Source organism: Xyrauchen texanus, chromosome 8 (genome assembly GCF_025860055.1).
Source record: "Xyrauchen texanus isolate HMW12.3.18 chromosome 8, RBS_HiC_50CHRs, whole genome shotgun sequence".
Lineage (NCBI taxonomy): Eukaryota > Metazoa > Chordata > Actinopteri > Cypriniformes > Catostomidae > Xyrauchen > Xyrauchen texanus.
Genome location: NC_068283.1, coordinates 24,687,854 through 24,704,242, shown reverse-complemented (window position 1 = coordinate 24,704,242; position 16,389 = coordinate 24,687,854). Strand labels below are relative to the sequence as shown.

Here is a 16,389-nt window from a genome sequence, read left to right as displayed (position 1 = left end):
ATGGCCTTCTCTCAGACCCCAAACGGAACACGAGTTGCTAAGACTTACTGCTCTCTGAATTAAAAAATATTTCAAGTAAGAATTATTGGAAAAAATATTTCCATTTATTGCCAAAATTATGACCTCATCCTAAATGTCGAGTAAGACGTCTGAATATGGCATGTTATTAATGTCCTTTTTGAGCTAGAACTGAAAGAACCAAGCAAATGTTTGCAGAATGGTATTTAACATTAATTGCCCCATATAATCATTCACTTTAACAGTACAGATGTAGCAAAATCAGTGGCAGCATTACTCTGCTAGATATAAATACCAGCCCAAACGGCACTGAACAGTTATTTTATGTCCAGCACTGTTAGTAAGCACATGGTGGTGTGTAACAGCACAGAAACTATGCCCTTTCATCACTGCAACTGAACTCAGCAGGGTGAAGCTGACACGCTTGCAGGAGCTCTTTGTGGTCAAACCAAGAGGTAGCAATTTTCCAATTAAGCCACATTTTTATAGGCTCCTTGGACAGCAGAGGGAAAAGTCCTGAAAGCAAACAAATAACTGTGGTGCAGCATGTGGAGACGAAATTAGCATTTCCCAAAGAGCCTTATTATGGCATTAGAGACATACAAGTCTCGAGATGGGCTGCCTTCTCACCAACCAAAACCAGGCAAAACAAAGACAGTCAAACAGGGAAGGGATTTAATTAGATCAAGGTCAGTAATGAGATTAGCTCTTTATGTGCGAGATCTCTAAAAAAAAAAAATACTGTACAGGAATTGAGATTGACTGAGAACCCATTTTTGGGTGAACTTTCTCATTTACTCATCCTCACGCAATCCCAGATTTTAGAAGTATAGTATATCTCAGCTCGGTAGGTCCATACAATGCAAATGAATGGTGGCCAGAACTTTGAAGGTCCACAAAGCACATAAAGGCAGCATAAAAGTAATCCACATGACTCTAGTAGTTTAATCCATGTTTTGATCTAATTTGATGTAATATGTTTTGGGTGAGAACAAACCAAAATATGTGCATCTTGCCATTGCAGTCACTAGGCACAATCATGATTTCAAGCACAATTACACTTCTTAGAAATCATAATGGCCAAGGATACTGCTGATGTGATAAACATTTGAGAAAAAGGATTTGTAATTTTTTTCTTGTCTGTTCTAATTAAAAAACATTTTGGATCGCATTAGAAGACAATGATTAATCTACCGGAGTCATATGGATTACTTTTATGCTGCGTTTGTCCTTTTTTGAGATTCAATGTTTTGGTCATTACTCATTGCATTGCGAAGATTAACAGAGCTGAAATATTCTTCTAAAAATCTTAATTAGTGTTCATCAGAATAAAACTTTACCTTATCAAAATGGACTATTCATGTTGTTGTCTGAAATAGTCAAATTGTCTGTCTTAAGGAAGCCCCCAATAATTAGGGTCCACTAAAGTCCGATCAAATGCGATTTGATGCGTAGTGCTCAAAAATAGCTAGACAGCACGCCAGACAACACATGAATCTTGAGACAAATTTATTAAGTTAATTAAAATAGTTACTAATAACTATTTCTTACTTGACAAGGCACCTTAAAACTGCAACACTCATGGCGTAAGATGCAAAAAACACAAGCCTGAATAAAAAAAAAAAAAAAGAGCACACAGTCATTTAATATGGTAACGGATATTCAACAAATGAATAAGCTAAATAGCTATAACTTTTCAGAAATGTAATGTTTCATGTGGTGAAGGAGGAATTTAGAAAAGTAACTTTTCCCAAAGAGGGTTTTCCCATGCTAAAAGTAATGGTAAAGCAAAACACGCTGTCAGCACACCAAGTCTCTCTTTGAGATGTTGTTTTTATGAATTAATCTCATTTAAAAGCTACTAAAAGGATTATTAAAGCCATTTTATAAAATTGAGATAAACTAGTCAATCTCCGTAATCAACATGCCAGATTTAAACTAATGAGCCCAAAGCCTGGGGATGGGTTTACATGAAGACAGGCATGCATGCCAAGCATATTGTGGCCTTACAAAAGGCCCAGCGATGAGGCCAAACCAGTCATAGCTGAGAGAACCCCTGATCTCCAACTAATAGCTACTGACCTACATTCATCTGCAACAGCCCATGCCTGAGTGAATGTGTAGAGAGGGACTCCAAATTAAAGAGGGCCTAGAGAGTCTCACTTACTGCTAGAGCCAGTTAAGTACTTTTCTTACACTGCCTATAAAGCTGAGAGCCTTTTGAACCTTGGCTTACTTACAAAGGTCTGACTGTATCTACGTCAGACAGAGCCAGAGACAAGGATGGTGGTGAGAGGTTAAAGAGAATAAAACAAAAAGGAGAAAAGATGCAGATTTTGAGATGGACAAGTAAATGTAACAAACAGCTTTATTGAGGGTCTATGGAGAGCTCCAGAAATGAAAGAAAACTACTCAACTCAGCCAAGGCCTTAATGTTGGTCTCTTGCTTGTGTCGTAAATTGGACCATAGAGATAATGAAAGAGAGAGCAAGGGAGGGAGAGAGATAAGCTGAGAGCTGGCAGGGAAGCAAAGCGGCAGGTAAAAGGAAATCAAACTAGGTCAAATGTCAGACTCAGTGGAAGTGGGATTAGGGAGTTCTTTAGATTCTTGACAACCAGTCAAGCTATTTAAGAGTTTTTATTGTCGTTTGACTGTTGTAACTTGTCCTTCATCTCAACAGAATGTCCAATACACACCTCTCACTGAGGGCTATACAAACAGATACATATTGCTAAAGCTGCATTAACAAGGACACCTACACTTAAGTATAAATCACATGGTCATGGTCTGGCAGGTTTAGCATGGTTCAGTTTGCCCCTGCTGATCGATTCCAAAAAGCATTTTTCTCCACTGACATCCTTTCAAAAATAGCAGTGACACATATGTAATCGCTAATATTTTTTAAAGTATAGAAGATATTTTACCAGTGGTGTTTTTTGCAGGGCTCTAGAGAGTGTGAATTAGACATTTTTTCTCCAGTCTGCTGCAATTGACGTCACACCTCATGTTAGTTGCAAGTAAAGAACCTGGGGATACACACATTCTTGACACCATGTTCCTGTGACTCCCCTCTAGAGTAATCACATGGCATTTATGGCACATAACTTTAAATTGCATCAGCTGGGCAACTTCTACTGAGATGAATGGGAATGCTAATGGATAGCTTTCTCCACGTATTATAAACCTCCTCGGTCTGAATACTATCAGTCTCCATGGTATTTTCTGATGACAAATTTTATTTAGAGTGAAAGAATGAATACGGAGAGGTAGCTTTATCACTTATTTGCTTTTTTTGTCAAGTGATTTAAAGCTATGAGCAAAAGTCTATTAGACACTATGAGTTATTTCTCTCCTCAGTAAGATGAAGACAAATCACAGGACAGGTAGGGCAGTCATTCCCACAACTCTATTAATTGTACTCACCTCATTAAGCCACTATGTTCATTTGTAGCACCTTACAGAATTCATTCTGTTCATTAACAATCTAGCAACTGAGGAGAATGCAAGCTCTGCAGGACCCATTTCTTAAACTCTGTATAGGAATACTTCAGCCACAACAATGTTTAATACACTGACATCTGAGAATTTACCAGGACAGAAATGAGAGGATAAAACTGCCGTACTGATGAGCTATGCACACAAAGCCATTATTTCATTATGTCATCACATTAGGGAAGAGAATGATCCATAAAAGCAAATTTAATTATAACTCAAAGAATTAACAAGAATGGTGAAACAAGGGTACCAGTACTTCTGTACCAAGTACTAAAATAGAGGTGTAATGGGACTAGTCTTTCTACAGTATAAAAAGTAAAGACTCAATTCTGTATCCGTTTACTGCTCTGAACTCATTTCTTCATTCAATATCACGAAGTGTTAAGATGAATTGCTTGGAAAACCTTAGAACAAATGCAATGAGAAATAAAGCAGTTTTAATTTATTTGGTAAAATGTATATAAATATTTTACCTTTTAAACAGAGTGTTGTTCAAAAGCATAATTGTTTTTACGATGGCATTTAGAAGCATGACATTTTACTTGTATTAGTATGGACTAATACTGAATTGTTTTGTAAAACTAAGCAAAGAGTGAAAGGCCACCTGGGACTTTCTCACAAGGACCTCGGACCGTTGAACTAGACAGACTTAAAAAAAAAAAATAATAATTATCTGCTGGACATTACAGACATGCTGAAAACCATTCTAGTTGGCCTCCTTCCTTTTAACCTTCCCCAGCCCAATGGCTCTCTGAGGCTCTGCCTAACTCCTTCCCAACAGGCCCATCGCCAAAGCAGGTTTCAGTCCCCAGGCCTCCCTTATTTTTATTGCCGGTGTTTATAGCTGGTCTTGATTTCTCTTTCTGCCCTCTTTCCCTTGACATTTTATGACATGCAATATAAAAGATACCCCCCGCCCCCCTCTGTCTGAGTTTTTAAGTACCTCATCCCCAAATTCTTTTTTCCGTGTCAATCTGGCCCTCAGGAATTCACTTATCATTGGCTGTCAGGAAACAATGGGTCATGCACAGTCTGGAGAACATTAATCTGAGCAGCAGCCTTAAAGCTTGAAAAAAAAAAGAACATATATATATATATATATATATATATATATATATATATGTATATATATATATATATATGTATATATATATATATATATATATATATATATATATATATATATATATATATATATATATATCTCTCTCTCTCTCTTCCGGCTTGTCACTTTTTTTTTATTCTCTCTCACACACACACACACACACATACACACACACAGCAAAAACAGTCAAATCTAGTTTCAATGTAGTAAGTCTCAAGGCAACAGTATGCTCCTTTTCCATGTATGCATTTACTGACACTCTCTTGTGGGTTTGGAAGTAAAACAGATGTAGGGCATCCATCTGAATCATAGGGGCATGGGCAGAATAGCTTAGGCAGCTTTAGCCTTAGCACCAAAATCTGGTAATATGTTTGGGCCCGGCGCTCTCCAACTCCGCCTTAGTGCTACATAAATAGAGCTACCCACTCCAGCCATACTTCCTTATACAGATTAAACTGCACAAAAAGCGAGTAAATGAGAAAAGGCAGAAACCAGAGAAATGAGCTATGGATTCTCATTAGCTCAGAACTGACCAGTAATGGTCCGTGTATGAGATTATGATTAGGTTACACTAAACCAGACAAAAAGATTTAAAGCATAACTTGATGGTACTAAAGTGAGATTTAAATGTACAAAATGTGGTTGTGGTTTTTCAGTGTAAAGCGGTACATTTAAAGCAGGCAACAGCCACTAAAGCTGAAGGGCTGCACATCTGATTGAAAGGGTGCCATGTGTTTCAAAATCTTGCCCTGTGGCCTTGTGCAGGTTCAAACCTTGCTGTTCTTTACCACTGTGATTACAAAGCAGCTCGACTAATGTTAAGCCTTTGGGTAAAAGTAGTCTCTCTGATGTAAAACTTTAAGACACCAGACAGGTGTTGTGCATGTAAAGTATACGACATTCTAAACATCTGTCCGTTAACTCATCAGGGGTCATTCTTTTCACTAAACCAACACCAATTCAGTTTTTAATCGCTGTTATTCATTAAACATTTTAAAAAAATGTCATTCAAGGAAAGCTGACATTTTAAAATTCTGGAGGGAATCTGAGAGATGATATGGTGAGGGTCTGATATACATGCTTTGATTTAGATTAGGCATATAAAAACCATCCACAGAATGACCTTATTTTCAACAGTCATGGTTCGAGAAGTATTTTTCTATTCATTTTTTCCAAAGGGATTTCAGAGTTCCAAGCTATGAACCAAACCAGCGAGCTATAAAGTGAATAACAGCACTGCAAACTTTAATCTGAAAATCAAGTATTAGAAAATAGTACAACAATAAAAAAAGGTGCAAGACTATGTACTTAATGTTTTTAATAATGCAATGAATTACAATGCCATGAAGCATTGTGAATGATGATTAAAAAAATATATAGGCCCAAGTAGTTTGCCAGAGTAGGGAGACCGACTCTTGAAGTGGAAGGTCGCTGCAAAGCTCTCTCATCACGGTTTGTTTGCCTCGAATCTCTGATTGGATTCTCTCGATTCTCTGAATGACCCACTGGATCATTGGTAGTATAAATTCTACACCAGGAATTCTGCTAATAAAACATACTATTAAAAAAAAAACATTTAAATGATGAAGGAAGAGGAATAATGTAGACTGATGGCTTCACCAGAAGCACATGGGCCTATCATCAATTAACAACCTCAGAGCTTACGGTAGGTCTGTCTTTGAAGGTTTTTAAGTTATTGTTCATAATCAATTACTTCTAGAGCTAAACTGCTCTGTTGGACTGCAAAGCACTACACTTTGATTTACATTTGTTTCTGTCATCGCTTAAGGCACTAAAATGCACTGAATTTTGTATACAAAACTATCCGGACTCCAGGCCACAGCTATGGTACACCACCAGCTGGTCATGTTTGTGTATGCCTCAGCTACCCCCCTCCCCCATTCCACATGCTGCCAGAGTGCCAACAGGTCCAGTATCTATTGCAACCCCTGCTCTGTTTTAAGGCTAAGAGAAATAAACACTCAGTGAGCCAGCCAAAACCACAGCAAAACAAGCGCTGCTCTTGCCAACGAAGGCTGCTGGCAAAATCCAAACTAGCCGCTGCAATTCCGTGTTTCACCAGCAGGCTTGCCATGATGTCTTGAGTTAAGTAAAACCCCCAATCCTCTGTGGAACCTGGTTAACCAATGGAGCAGGGCCGTTCTTGTTTCCTTTTACTCTTTCCCTCTGTAGCTCTTCTAGTTCTTCCCCTTACTTAAGCCAGAATCCCGCTTTTTCCACTCTCCATCCCCTCCCAACTGCAACCGGGCTGTGCTGTTGCTCCCACCGGCACTGCGCTGTTCGTGGGAAACAATAAAACACCACATGCGTTTCCTTAGTTAGGGCTTCTACACTGCAGCTCCACGTGAGGCTCATCAAGTCTCAGCCAGTACATTAGTTTACATGTGCAATTATATTCAAGCGACAGCGGGTTCTTGCATAGTCGAGCAATATTTGTCTTCTTTCTGTCCAAGTATATGACACAAAGCATAATTGAATACTTGAAGGTTGTCAGCTGAGGAAGTGTTAAATATATATCGCACATTACCTCTGTCTTGCACATGCAAAAGCCAGTTGTGGTCCGATTAAAGTGTATATACTGGACGGCATCTAGCTTCAAAATTATTTAGGTCTGTTAGTTCGACTTGGCAAAAAAAATGGACAGGTATGATTTCAGTCAGACTAAAGCAATTACATGACATGCTAAAAAAGCAAATAATTGTTTTACTGAAATTGTCGTATGTCAATGTACTGACCGTGATCCTGTAAATTCTACTACATGCTGCAATGTTCTCAAACAACGTGCATTCAAAACATTGTTCTGTCAGATACCTTCGATTTAATGCATATTAACAAGATCAAGCTCTGTATTAAAACAAAAAGCTGTATTGGAATGTCATAAGAAGGGTGGTGAATAGCAAGTTAACGGTCTTCCAGTGGGGGAGGGAAAGCTGAAAGATCAGCCTGCCTGGTTTCCAGGCAGCCTTCAGAATGATGGAAAGCTTTTCAAACACTCCGTGATGGATGCCTCTTGAGGAAAGGAGCACTAGAGCCTCTTGCTTGCGCAGAGGTAGCAGGGCATAGAGGTCAGGCAGGCGGAGGGCTTAAACCGCTCCTGATGGCCACAAATGTGCTCATGTTTGAAGACCACTAAAGAACAAATCATATTGCACACTTCGGAAGGAATTAAAACATAGCATCACACAAGATACACCATTACTGTGTCGCTTAAAGTAACCTACTCCTGAAAACATAAATTATTCAATGTCTCATGTTCTTATGCAAGCAAAATGCATTCATCTATAAGCTGCCGTATGGCTTTAATTATTCTGGGGATTATCCGAAAGAGCAAGCCAGCAATTCATAGCACTTCAGTCAATGGCACTCTGGAGTCTTCTGATGGTCTAGATCTTTGTGCAGTTACCAAAGATTTACTTTGCAAAGAGGAAACTATGATGGATTAATGGATAAACCTTAAATAACAAGTATATTATGGTTACTTATGCCACATCTGAATGGGATAAGCTTTATTTTTATGGGCATCATTACAAATATGGAGCAATATGAAACATCTTCACAGATAAAAACAGAACACCTCAAAGAGTGCATTCAAATACAATCTCTCTTGAATGTCACAATGCACAGGATCTACAAAGGATAAAGATGATAATTGGAGATTTACAACTGTATTACACCCTAAAATTTCCCTTGACTACAATTGGAATAGCTTGAGAGGATTCTACTGGATCTTAGGACCTCCACTTGTCAATTGTACATGGCTTCATTTAGTGTTCCTCCCAAAGCTCGGAGGCTGAGCAAATGTGCTCCACAGATACATCACTGACTGTCTCCTTGCTCTCCATGCCCTTTTCAAGAGACACAGATACTTTGGCTGGTAGGACTGTTCTCCATAAGAAAGGGATGCTGAGCTGCAGAACAAATCATCCTTCAAACAAGCTTACATGAGATTAGCAATGTTGACATGCCCTAACAATCACTGGAGACCATGTTTCCAGACAGTCTCTGGCCCCTTGAAATGTCACGCTCGTGCTGCAAACACATACCACACTCCGTGAGAAGACACCAGCTCAAATGCAACAATCACCATTTGGTCTAGTAAAAGCTAAGATTGTGTGTGCGCATTCTCTATTGATAGATAGATAGTTTCTTATAGAAAATATTTTCCTTTATGTTCTACAGGTGTGATGGGATTTTAGAGATACATTATTGATTCTTCAAACATTTTGAATATACACAATTGCTTACATGCACTAACCCACCATAATTTACATAAAATATAATAATTTAACCCACCATCCTGTTTGGCAGGCACCAACATGTTAAGCAAAGCATTTAACTTTGAGTCAGATCAATTATTAACAACTGAGGTCCTAAGAGGGCCTTAAAAAAAACAAATTGGGTTGAAGAGACTGCACATGCAGAATGTGCAAGTTAATACCTCCTGTTATTCACTAAACAAATACCGAAAGTATGCCATCAAGATCAAGGTAGGCTAATGCTGACAGGAAAAATACACCTCAAATGAAACCAGATTCATGATATCAGGCACTAAAATAAAAGATTGAGGTGCATTAACAGAGAATAAATCACAAATAAAGTCCTCAAAACCTAGTAAGCTGGTTACGTGAACGTTCCAACACGCCCATGATGTCTAGATAGACCGCAGACTAGGTTGAGACACAGCCAACATGTACATGCTGGAAAATACCCACACTTATATCAGCTGAGTGTAGTTGAGCGGTTGCCCCAGAGTCCCTCTGACCCCCAACCCCCCAAACATTAAGCCGTCGGTGGGAGGCACTCAAAATCAAATTGTCCGCATAATAATAGATCAGAGACTATGTTAAGGATAAGAGATTTTCCGTTGGAGAAAACAAAAGGCCACCTACAGTGATTTGAGCCGCCCCAGTGCGGGTTCCTGAAGCCGCGGGCCGCTCCCGACACGAGGCCTTTATCCTGGATCAAACAGCCGCGGTTCTGGTGGTAGTAATCCATGCTTAAAAACGGGTTCGGACTAGGAGTCAGTCCAACAACGTCCACACTCTCGTACATCATGGAGGAACAACTAATAATCTCCCAAGAGTAATGCCTCCTTCCTAAAGTAGATTTCTTCAGTATTGAAAATGTTCGGTGTAAGTGGGAAACTGTGGGTTCAAATAATAATTAAAAAAAAACCTTATCGCAACATTGAACTAGGAGCGTCTCAATGAGAAAAAACAAAGCACTTTAGCAAGAATGCGTGCATTAAATAAACAGTTAATCAGTGTGCAAATCACTTCAGCAGAATCTCGCGCTGACCACGGGGGATGAACTACATTCTTCAGATATTAAAATACTGGGCCAGTTGTTGCAACAACATGATCACCGAACTGTTGAAACTGTGGCTCTATATTAAACCTTATAATCGATGTAAAACTGTTACATGAGTATATGCGCTGTTCCACGCGCAGCCCGTGGAAATGTCCGAAAACTGGTGCATTTGTTCTTAAAAGTCTCTCAAACGGCCCCTTTGCCCAAAACGATACGTGTTCTAAAATAACAGCCCGATGTTTTGATGCATATTTACTGTAGACACAGTCCTCCGCATCGGCGCGCGCGCGAGAGAGCTCAGTCTCGTGAATAATCCCGTTGTAGGTTGCTGGTCAGACAGGGGAAGAACTTGCTCCAGTGTTTCCAGATCTGCCGAAGACGCAATTTCAAAGTAATGTCTTCAAAAAGCATATTGTGCAGATCTCTTCGAATACTTCTTGGGAGTTTCTCTAAAAAACAAAACAAAAGCGCTCTTCGATGGGGTAACTCTGATCCTCGCGCTGTTTCCAGGCTATCCCACACACCGCAGTTTTTGATGAGTGTCAGCAGCTGCGCACGAACTCCGCCCTCATCCACCCCCACTCAGACTGTGCCGCTCTCTCATTGGCTGTTGATAAACCTAATCTCAGTCTTGTAACATCTATCAATCAGAATCTGTCGCCATAACAAGGTAGTGTATAAAGTTTACGCATGTACGTTTATTTATTTGACTGCCTCCTCATAACAGAAACATGTTTGCTAACAACCTGTGTAATGAATGGGTATCAAATAAAAAAGGGGACAGGAGTTAAAAAAAAATTTAAGTACTAAAAACAAAACACACACACACACACACACACACACACACACACACACACACACACACACACACACACACACACACACACACACGTTGTGTTTCCATGTTTTATGGGGACTTTCCATAGACATAATGGTTTTTATACTGTACAAACTTTATATTCTATCCCCTAAACCTAACCCTACCCCTAAACCTAACCCTCACAGAAAACTTTCTGCATTTTTACATTTTCAAAAAACATAATTTAGTATGATTTATAAGCTGTTTTCCTCATGGGGACCGACAAAATGTCCCCACAAGGTCAAAAATTTCGGGTTTTACTATCCTTATGGGGACATTTGGTCCCCACAAAGTGATAAATACACGCTCACACACACACACACACACACACACACACACACACACACACACACACACACACACACACACACACACACACACACACACACACACACACACTGTTTATTCAACTTTGTGCAGTTTTATGTCCCAGGCGTTTCTTTTTATTAAAACGAACATATTTTTTTTTTGTTTGCTTGTTTTTTGTTATATGAAGGTCACATTAAAACTCTTCATTATCTATTTTTTGGTAGCCTACTTTTTAAAAATGTAACGTAGATTTGACTGTTGTCCCAGTCCCAGACCCAGATATGAAAATGAATTATAAAGACGCAAATTAATACATGTTTAAAACTATTATCATCTAAACATTTCCAGCACACCTTGCCACTATAAGTTTTTCAAAAGTTATTGAACTTGTTAACCAAGTCATCAAAAGTGTGAAGAGCATGCTTAAAATGAATGGATTTTTTTAAGGTTAAAGTAAAATGTAATTAAATACCACTTTTATTATACTTCAATATTACTTTTCATAATGTTTTGGGGTGTAATTTCCAATCTAGCTGTAATTTCACCAAATTATGCAAAATGTGTGAATATATTATTTGATTTTGTGTATTTTGCTGACATGTTAGCTGCAATAAAAAAAAATAAGGTTTACACATTTAAATTTCATTACAAAATTCCATCAAATTGAAGAAGAGTAATATTTGGTAAATAGGCATAATATGATTTATTTCATTTTTTTTTTTTAAATAGGCCTAATATGGTTGACTGCTTTGTCTGACAAAGGCTAATTTCATAAAAAAAAAAAAAAAAATAATAATAATAATAATATATATATATATATATATATATATATATATATATATATTAGCCTAATCCAAATAAATACTGTTAAACATCTTCTTAATGTGTGTTACACATGTTTTGTAAAAGTTTTATACACAGTTCACAAATAACTAAAAGAAAGTACCGCATTGTATCTCTAAGTGCAAACAATCATTGACTCCAAAACTGCTTTATCAATACAAAGTGAGGTAAACAACACATTGCAACACTATCTAGTTTCCCACCACAAAATCCATAGACACTCTCTGGTGAGTAGTGTTCATAACCAGGCAATGAACACTTGGGCTGCAGCCGTACAGCATCCGTCAGTTCAACGCACCAAGGTTGCTACCATCCGCTGATGGCTCCATCCATCAGTGAAGTGACGTATTAGCCTCCCCTTATTTTCCAGCTTCAGCCCTCACATTTTTGTCCTTGACATGTAAGAGGTACTATATAGATTTTTCACCCTCTAAAATATTAGCCTGAGTACAAAACGATGCTCATTCAATAAATACACTTTTATTAATGGATGGTGCTTTTAATCCAAACAGACACACATAACGCCTGCTATGAAATGGACAGGAAAAATAAATGACTGGCTCTAAGGAATACTGCTTTACATATTTGCAACTTTACATTTTACACACTAGGGATAAGACTTAGCAACACACCCACATACAATAGGCTAACTGACTAAAATATAAACAGTAAACTGAAACACAGAATGGCACACTGAAAACTGACTCCACATCTCTAATTGATTCTGTACCTCTGACTTTGCTAAATATTCCAGTATCAAGATTGCACATTTAAATTATTGAAGTGTAAAAACATTATCTGTCATTTTGCAGGGAAAATAACTGTCTCAAGACTAAAGCAATGCCACTTCTACCACTACACGCTATGTTTATCTTTGACAAATGATGCCATTACATTAGTTTATTATATCTAATACTGTCTGGAATGCATTAAGAATTTCAAGAGCAGTGAAACCTGTGACAATTCAAAAGAACATCAATGGTCTCTTGAGAAGTCATTGCCTTAAAACTAAAAAAAAAATCACGGACAATGTAATAAGCTTCATATATCAGTAAATTCAGGTAAATTACCTGAGATTCTCAATACCTTGACACAACAGGAGTTGTGAAATGCAGTATATATGGGGGAAGGAAGGGATTGTATGGTGGCTATTAGGAATTCAAAGACTTTATGGGGCTTTAGGAGGAAATACATGAGCAAACCTGCTGGCAACCTGAAAGTGTAAGGATATTTATTGCCCTCAATCCACCTCCCCCTCTTCACCTCCTCCAAATACGCATGAAAAAAGTTCCTTTATTTTCTATTAGGCTTAGCTTCTTATCAACGTTTCACAAGCATTGCAAATATAATGTTTATGAGCAGATACATGTACTGTATGTAATTATCACAGAACATATAGCCTTGGGTCAATGCATTCTCTGAGCACTTTTAATTGCTTATCATTATTCTGTCAGTCACATGACCTCATCTGCCCCAGAATTCTCTGCCTTGATGAACAGATGGGTGTTTGCATTCACTCACAATGCCTGTAATCTGCTAGAAGGAGGGGCCATCATTAAATACTGTTACAATGAGTGAATGTTCTGACCTATTATGTTGTAAAACAGTATGGATGTCCCACATAATATTAACACAAAGGTCAAAAGACAGATACCAACTGAGGATCTGCATATTCTCAACAGCTTTTTGAACTTCGCTAGCACCCTAAAGGCCAGCTATATAAAAATGTATATGACAAAGCGAACCATTTTAAATTTTCCTATAAAATAAGATCACAGGTATCTTTGTGACAAAACCTTGATCACAATCTCATGTACACCAATAACTCTTCTGTGAGCCTTGCTGAAGCAGGTTGCTCAAACTTGGTTACATAAAAAGAGTGGCTATAGCACAGAAAGCCATAAGGCTGGGTATCATTATTAATCAAAAGTCTAGATCACTGTAAGTTATGGTGCAATATAAAAAAATTAAGAGGTCTGTGACTTACAACTGGTGTTTGTTCACACTGACGGCTACTATGTACCAGCTGATGCTTATTGCTGTGGTGAACATATGGTGAGAATTAGCTACTGGGAACCACTCTTCCAGATGTGTAAAATTTGTGGTGAAGGCTACTGACTAGTCTGCCAGGCCATTGATGATCCTGATTGCTCAAGCAGTCCTCTCTCATTACTGCTGGTTCAAGGTCAAGGATTAAGAGATGAAAATAGATACACCTCTTAACCCAGCACAAGCCATCCTTATGGCAAGCATGTGATATATTAAAATATAAAAAAATGCAATCCAATCCTTTTTTGCATCACAAGATTTTAATGCATCTCTATCTTACAGTGACAACAAATTTGGTTCGATTGCATTCTGGTGGGCAGGGTGATGGAGGCCAAGAATAGGTTGGGACATGGACAGTCAAGTCCACGTCTGTGCATCCACTTCACCTGTCCCCTGACTATGCATCATAACACCCTATTGACCCACTGACCCCTAGTGAACCAAACAACAGATGAACAGCTCAATGACACATATGTTGTATACATGCAATGTGTTTGTATAGGGTAAGCAGAGTATGTTCAGAGCCAACTATTTTGTCGATCTCTCTGTATTTCTATAACAATATTTTAGGGATGGGTCATTAAGTCGACTAGTTCTACCACAAGTGGCTGGTCAATTTGTGAGACTGAAAACCAAATTGAATACTATCTAGATTTTTTCATATATAGCCTAGATTTTTTAAAATAATTTTAGTGCCAGTTCTTTAAAAGAATATTCCAGGTTCAATACAAGTTAAGCTCAATCGACAAACTTTGTGGCATAATGTTTACTACAAAAAAAATTTAGTTTTACTTGTGCCTCCTTTTCTTAAAAAAACTAAAGAAAAAATCGTACTTCTTACTTACAGTATGGGCACTTACAATGGAAGTGAATGGTAACTGTAACCGTTAAAATACTCACTGTTTCAAAAGTATAGCTACAAAACATCAATCTTAAATAGTAAGCTACAAAATGGCTAACTAACAGTTTCTGTGTGAAGTTATATCAAATTTTAAAATTTTGTTGCCTTGATGACATAACGGTATAAACGCTAAAACCCTAAAATGACCATAAAAATGACATGATTTTAACAGTGTTATAGCTCAAATAATTCACAAGTTTAAACAGAAACATTTATCTTAGAGATTTTATAAAATTATAAGCTTCACATTTCTGCCTTTAGGGTGCTTCACACTGCCACTTTTGGTGCGCACTCATGTTCGAATGACAAAGTTCGACTTGGATGATGTGAACGCTGTTTTCCGTATTTAAATGTACACCACGAACAGCACCCAAATCCATTTGAAAAGAGGGTACGTGGTAGGGTTCATATGATCTCTAGTTATGTTTGCTGCTGATATGAACACAATCATACCAAATCACGCAATTTAACTGATTCTGATGACATATCATTTGTCTTACAGGCTCCCAATCACAGTTATTAATGTCAAATACATTTCTCAGAACTGCTTGTCTCCAAATAAATCACCTTCAGAGAGCAGCTCAAATTCATCACATCTTTTTCAACACATCTGCGTATTTGCAGCAGACAAAAGCTAACATTCATCACTGCACATTCAATGCATCTATGGCAGACAAATGCAAGTGTTGTTCTGTGCATGTACATTTTTGGTGGTAAATCCAAAGAGATGAATACTTGATTAACACAGTGAAGTTGATGTCTTCTTGAGTTGATACCTTACAGTGGTAAACAGCTTCCACTTACTTTTGTACTCACGTTGATGTTGCAACTTGTACTGAACCCCGAATATTTATTTTATTAGCATACTGGCAGTATGCTGTACAAACTATTAAGGCTAGGGTGTGTCAAAGTATACACTTGTACGGAGTCTGTATTGACATGTTCACATGCACAATACGATTGCTTAGTGATACTCTGTAGTACAATGGCAAGCGCATGTGCAGATAATGCGCACAGACGCAGACTGTCCAAGTGTTTAGAAAAACTGGGCTGCACATGGATAGTATGCGCGTGCTGTGCTGATAACAAAATTTGCGTCACACACACACACACACTGCAAGCAAGATGTAGTGCCACATGGAAAACAGAAGTATACTTTGGCCTTTACACATTTTGCATGGTTAAAACTTTTAAAAATTCTTCTCTAGGGGGCCTGGGTAGCTCATTGTGTATTGACTACCACCCCTGGAGTTGCGAGTTTGAATCCAGGGTGTGCTGAGTGACTCCAGTCAGGTCTCCTAAGTAACCAAATTGGCCCAGTTGCTAGGGAGGGTAGAGTCACATGAGGTAACCTCCCTGTGGTCACGATTAGTGGTACTCGCTCTCAATGGGGCACGTGGTAAGTTGTGTGTGGATCGCGGAGAGTAGCGTGAGCCTCCACATGCTGGTAGTCTCCGCGGTGTCATGCACAACGAGCC

At 38.4% G+C, this 16,389-nt stretch overlaps 1 protein-coding gene across 7 annotated transcripts in view; it reads right to left on the bottom strand.

Moving 5' to 3' along the window:
- The window catches only part of rarab (retinoic acid receptor, alpha b), a 210,618-nt gene that overhangs the window by 49,266 nt on the left and 144,963 nt on the right, over positions 1–16,389 (bottom strand). Inside the window, exon 1 of one of the 7 annotated variants that reach the window (XM_052131692.1) lies at positions 9,530–10,529. The exons of the other annotated variants lie outside the window; for them this stretch is intronic. Coding sequence (XP_051987652.1) covers positions 9,530–9,695 — 166 coding nt within the window. The 5' untranslated portion in view covers positions 9,696–10,529. Of the gene's footprint in view, positions 1–9,529; positions 10,530–16,389 lie in introns of those variants that run through there. 7 annotated transcript variants of the gene reach the window in all.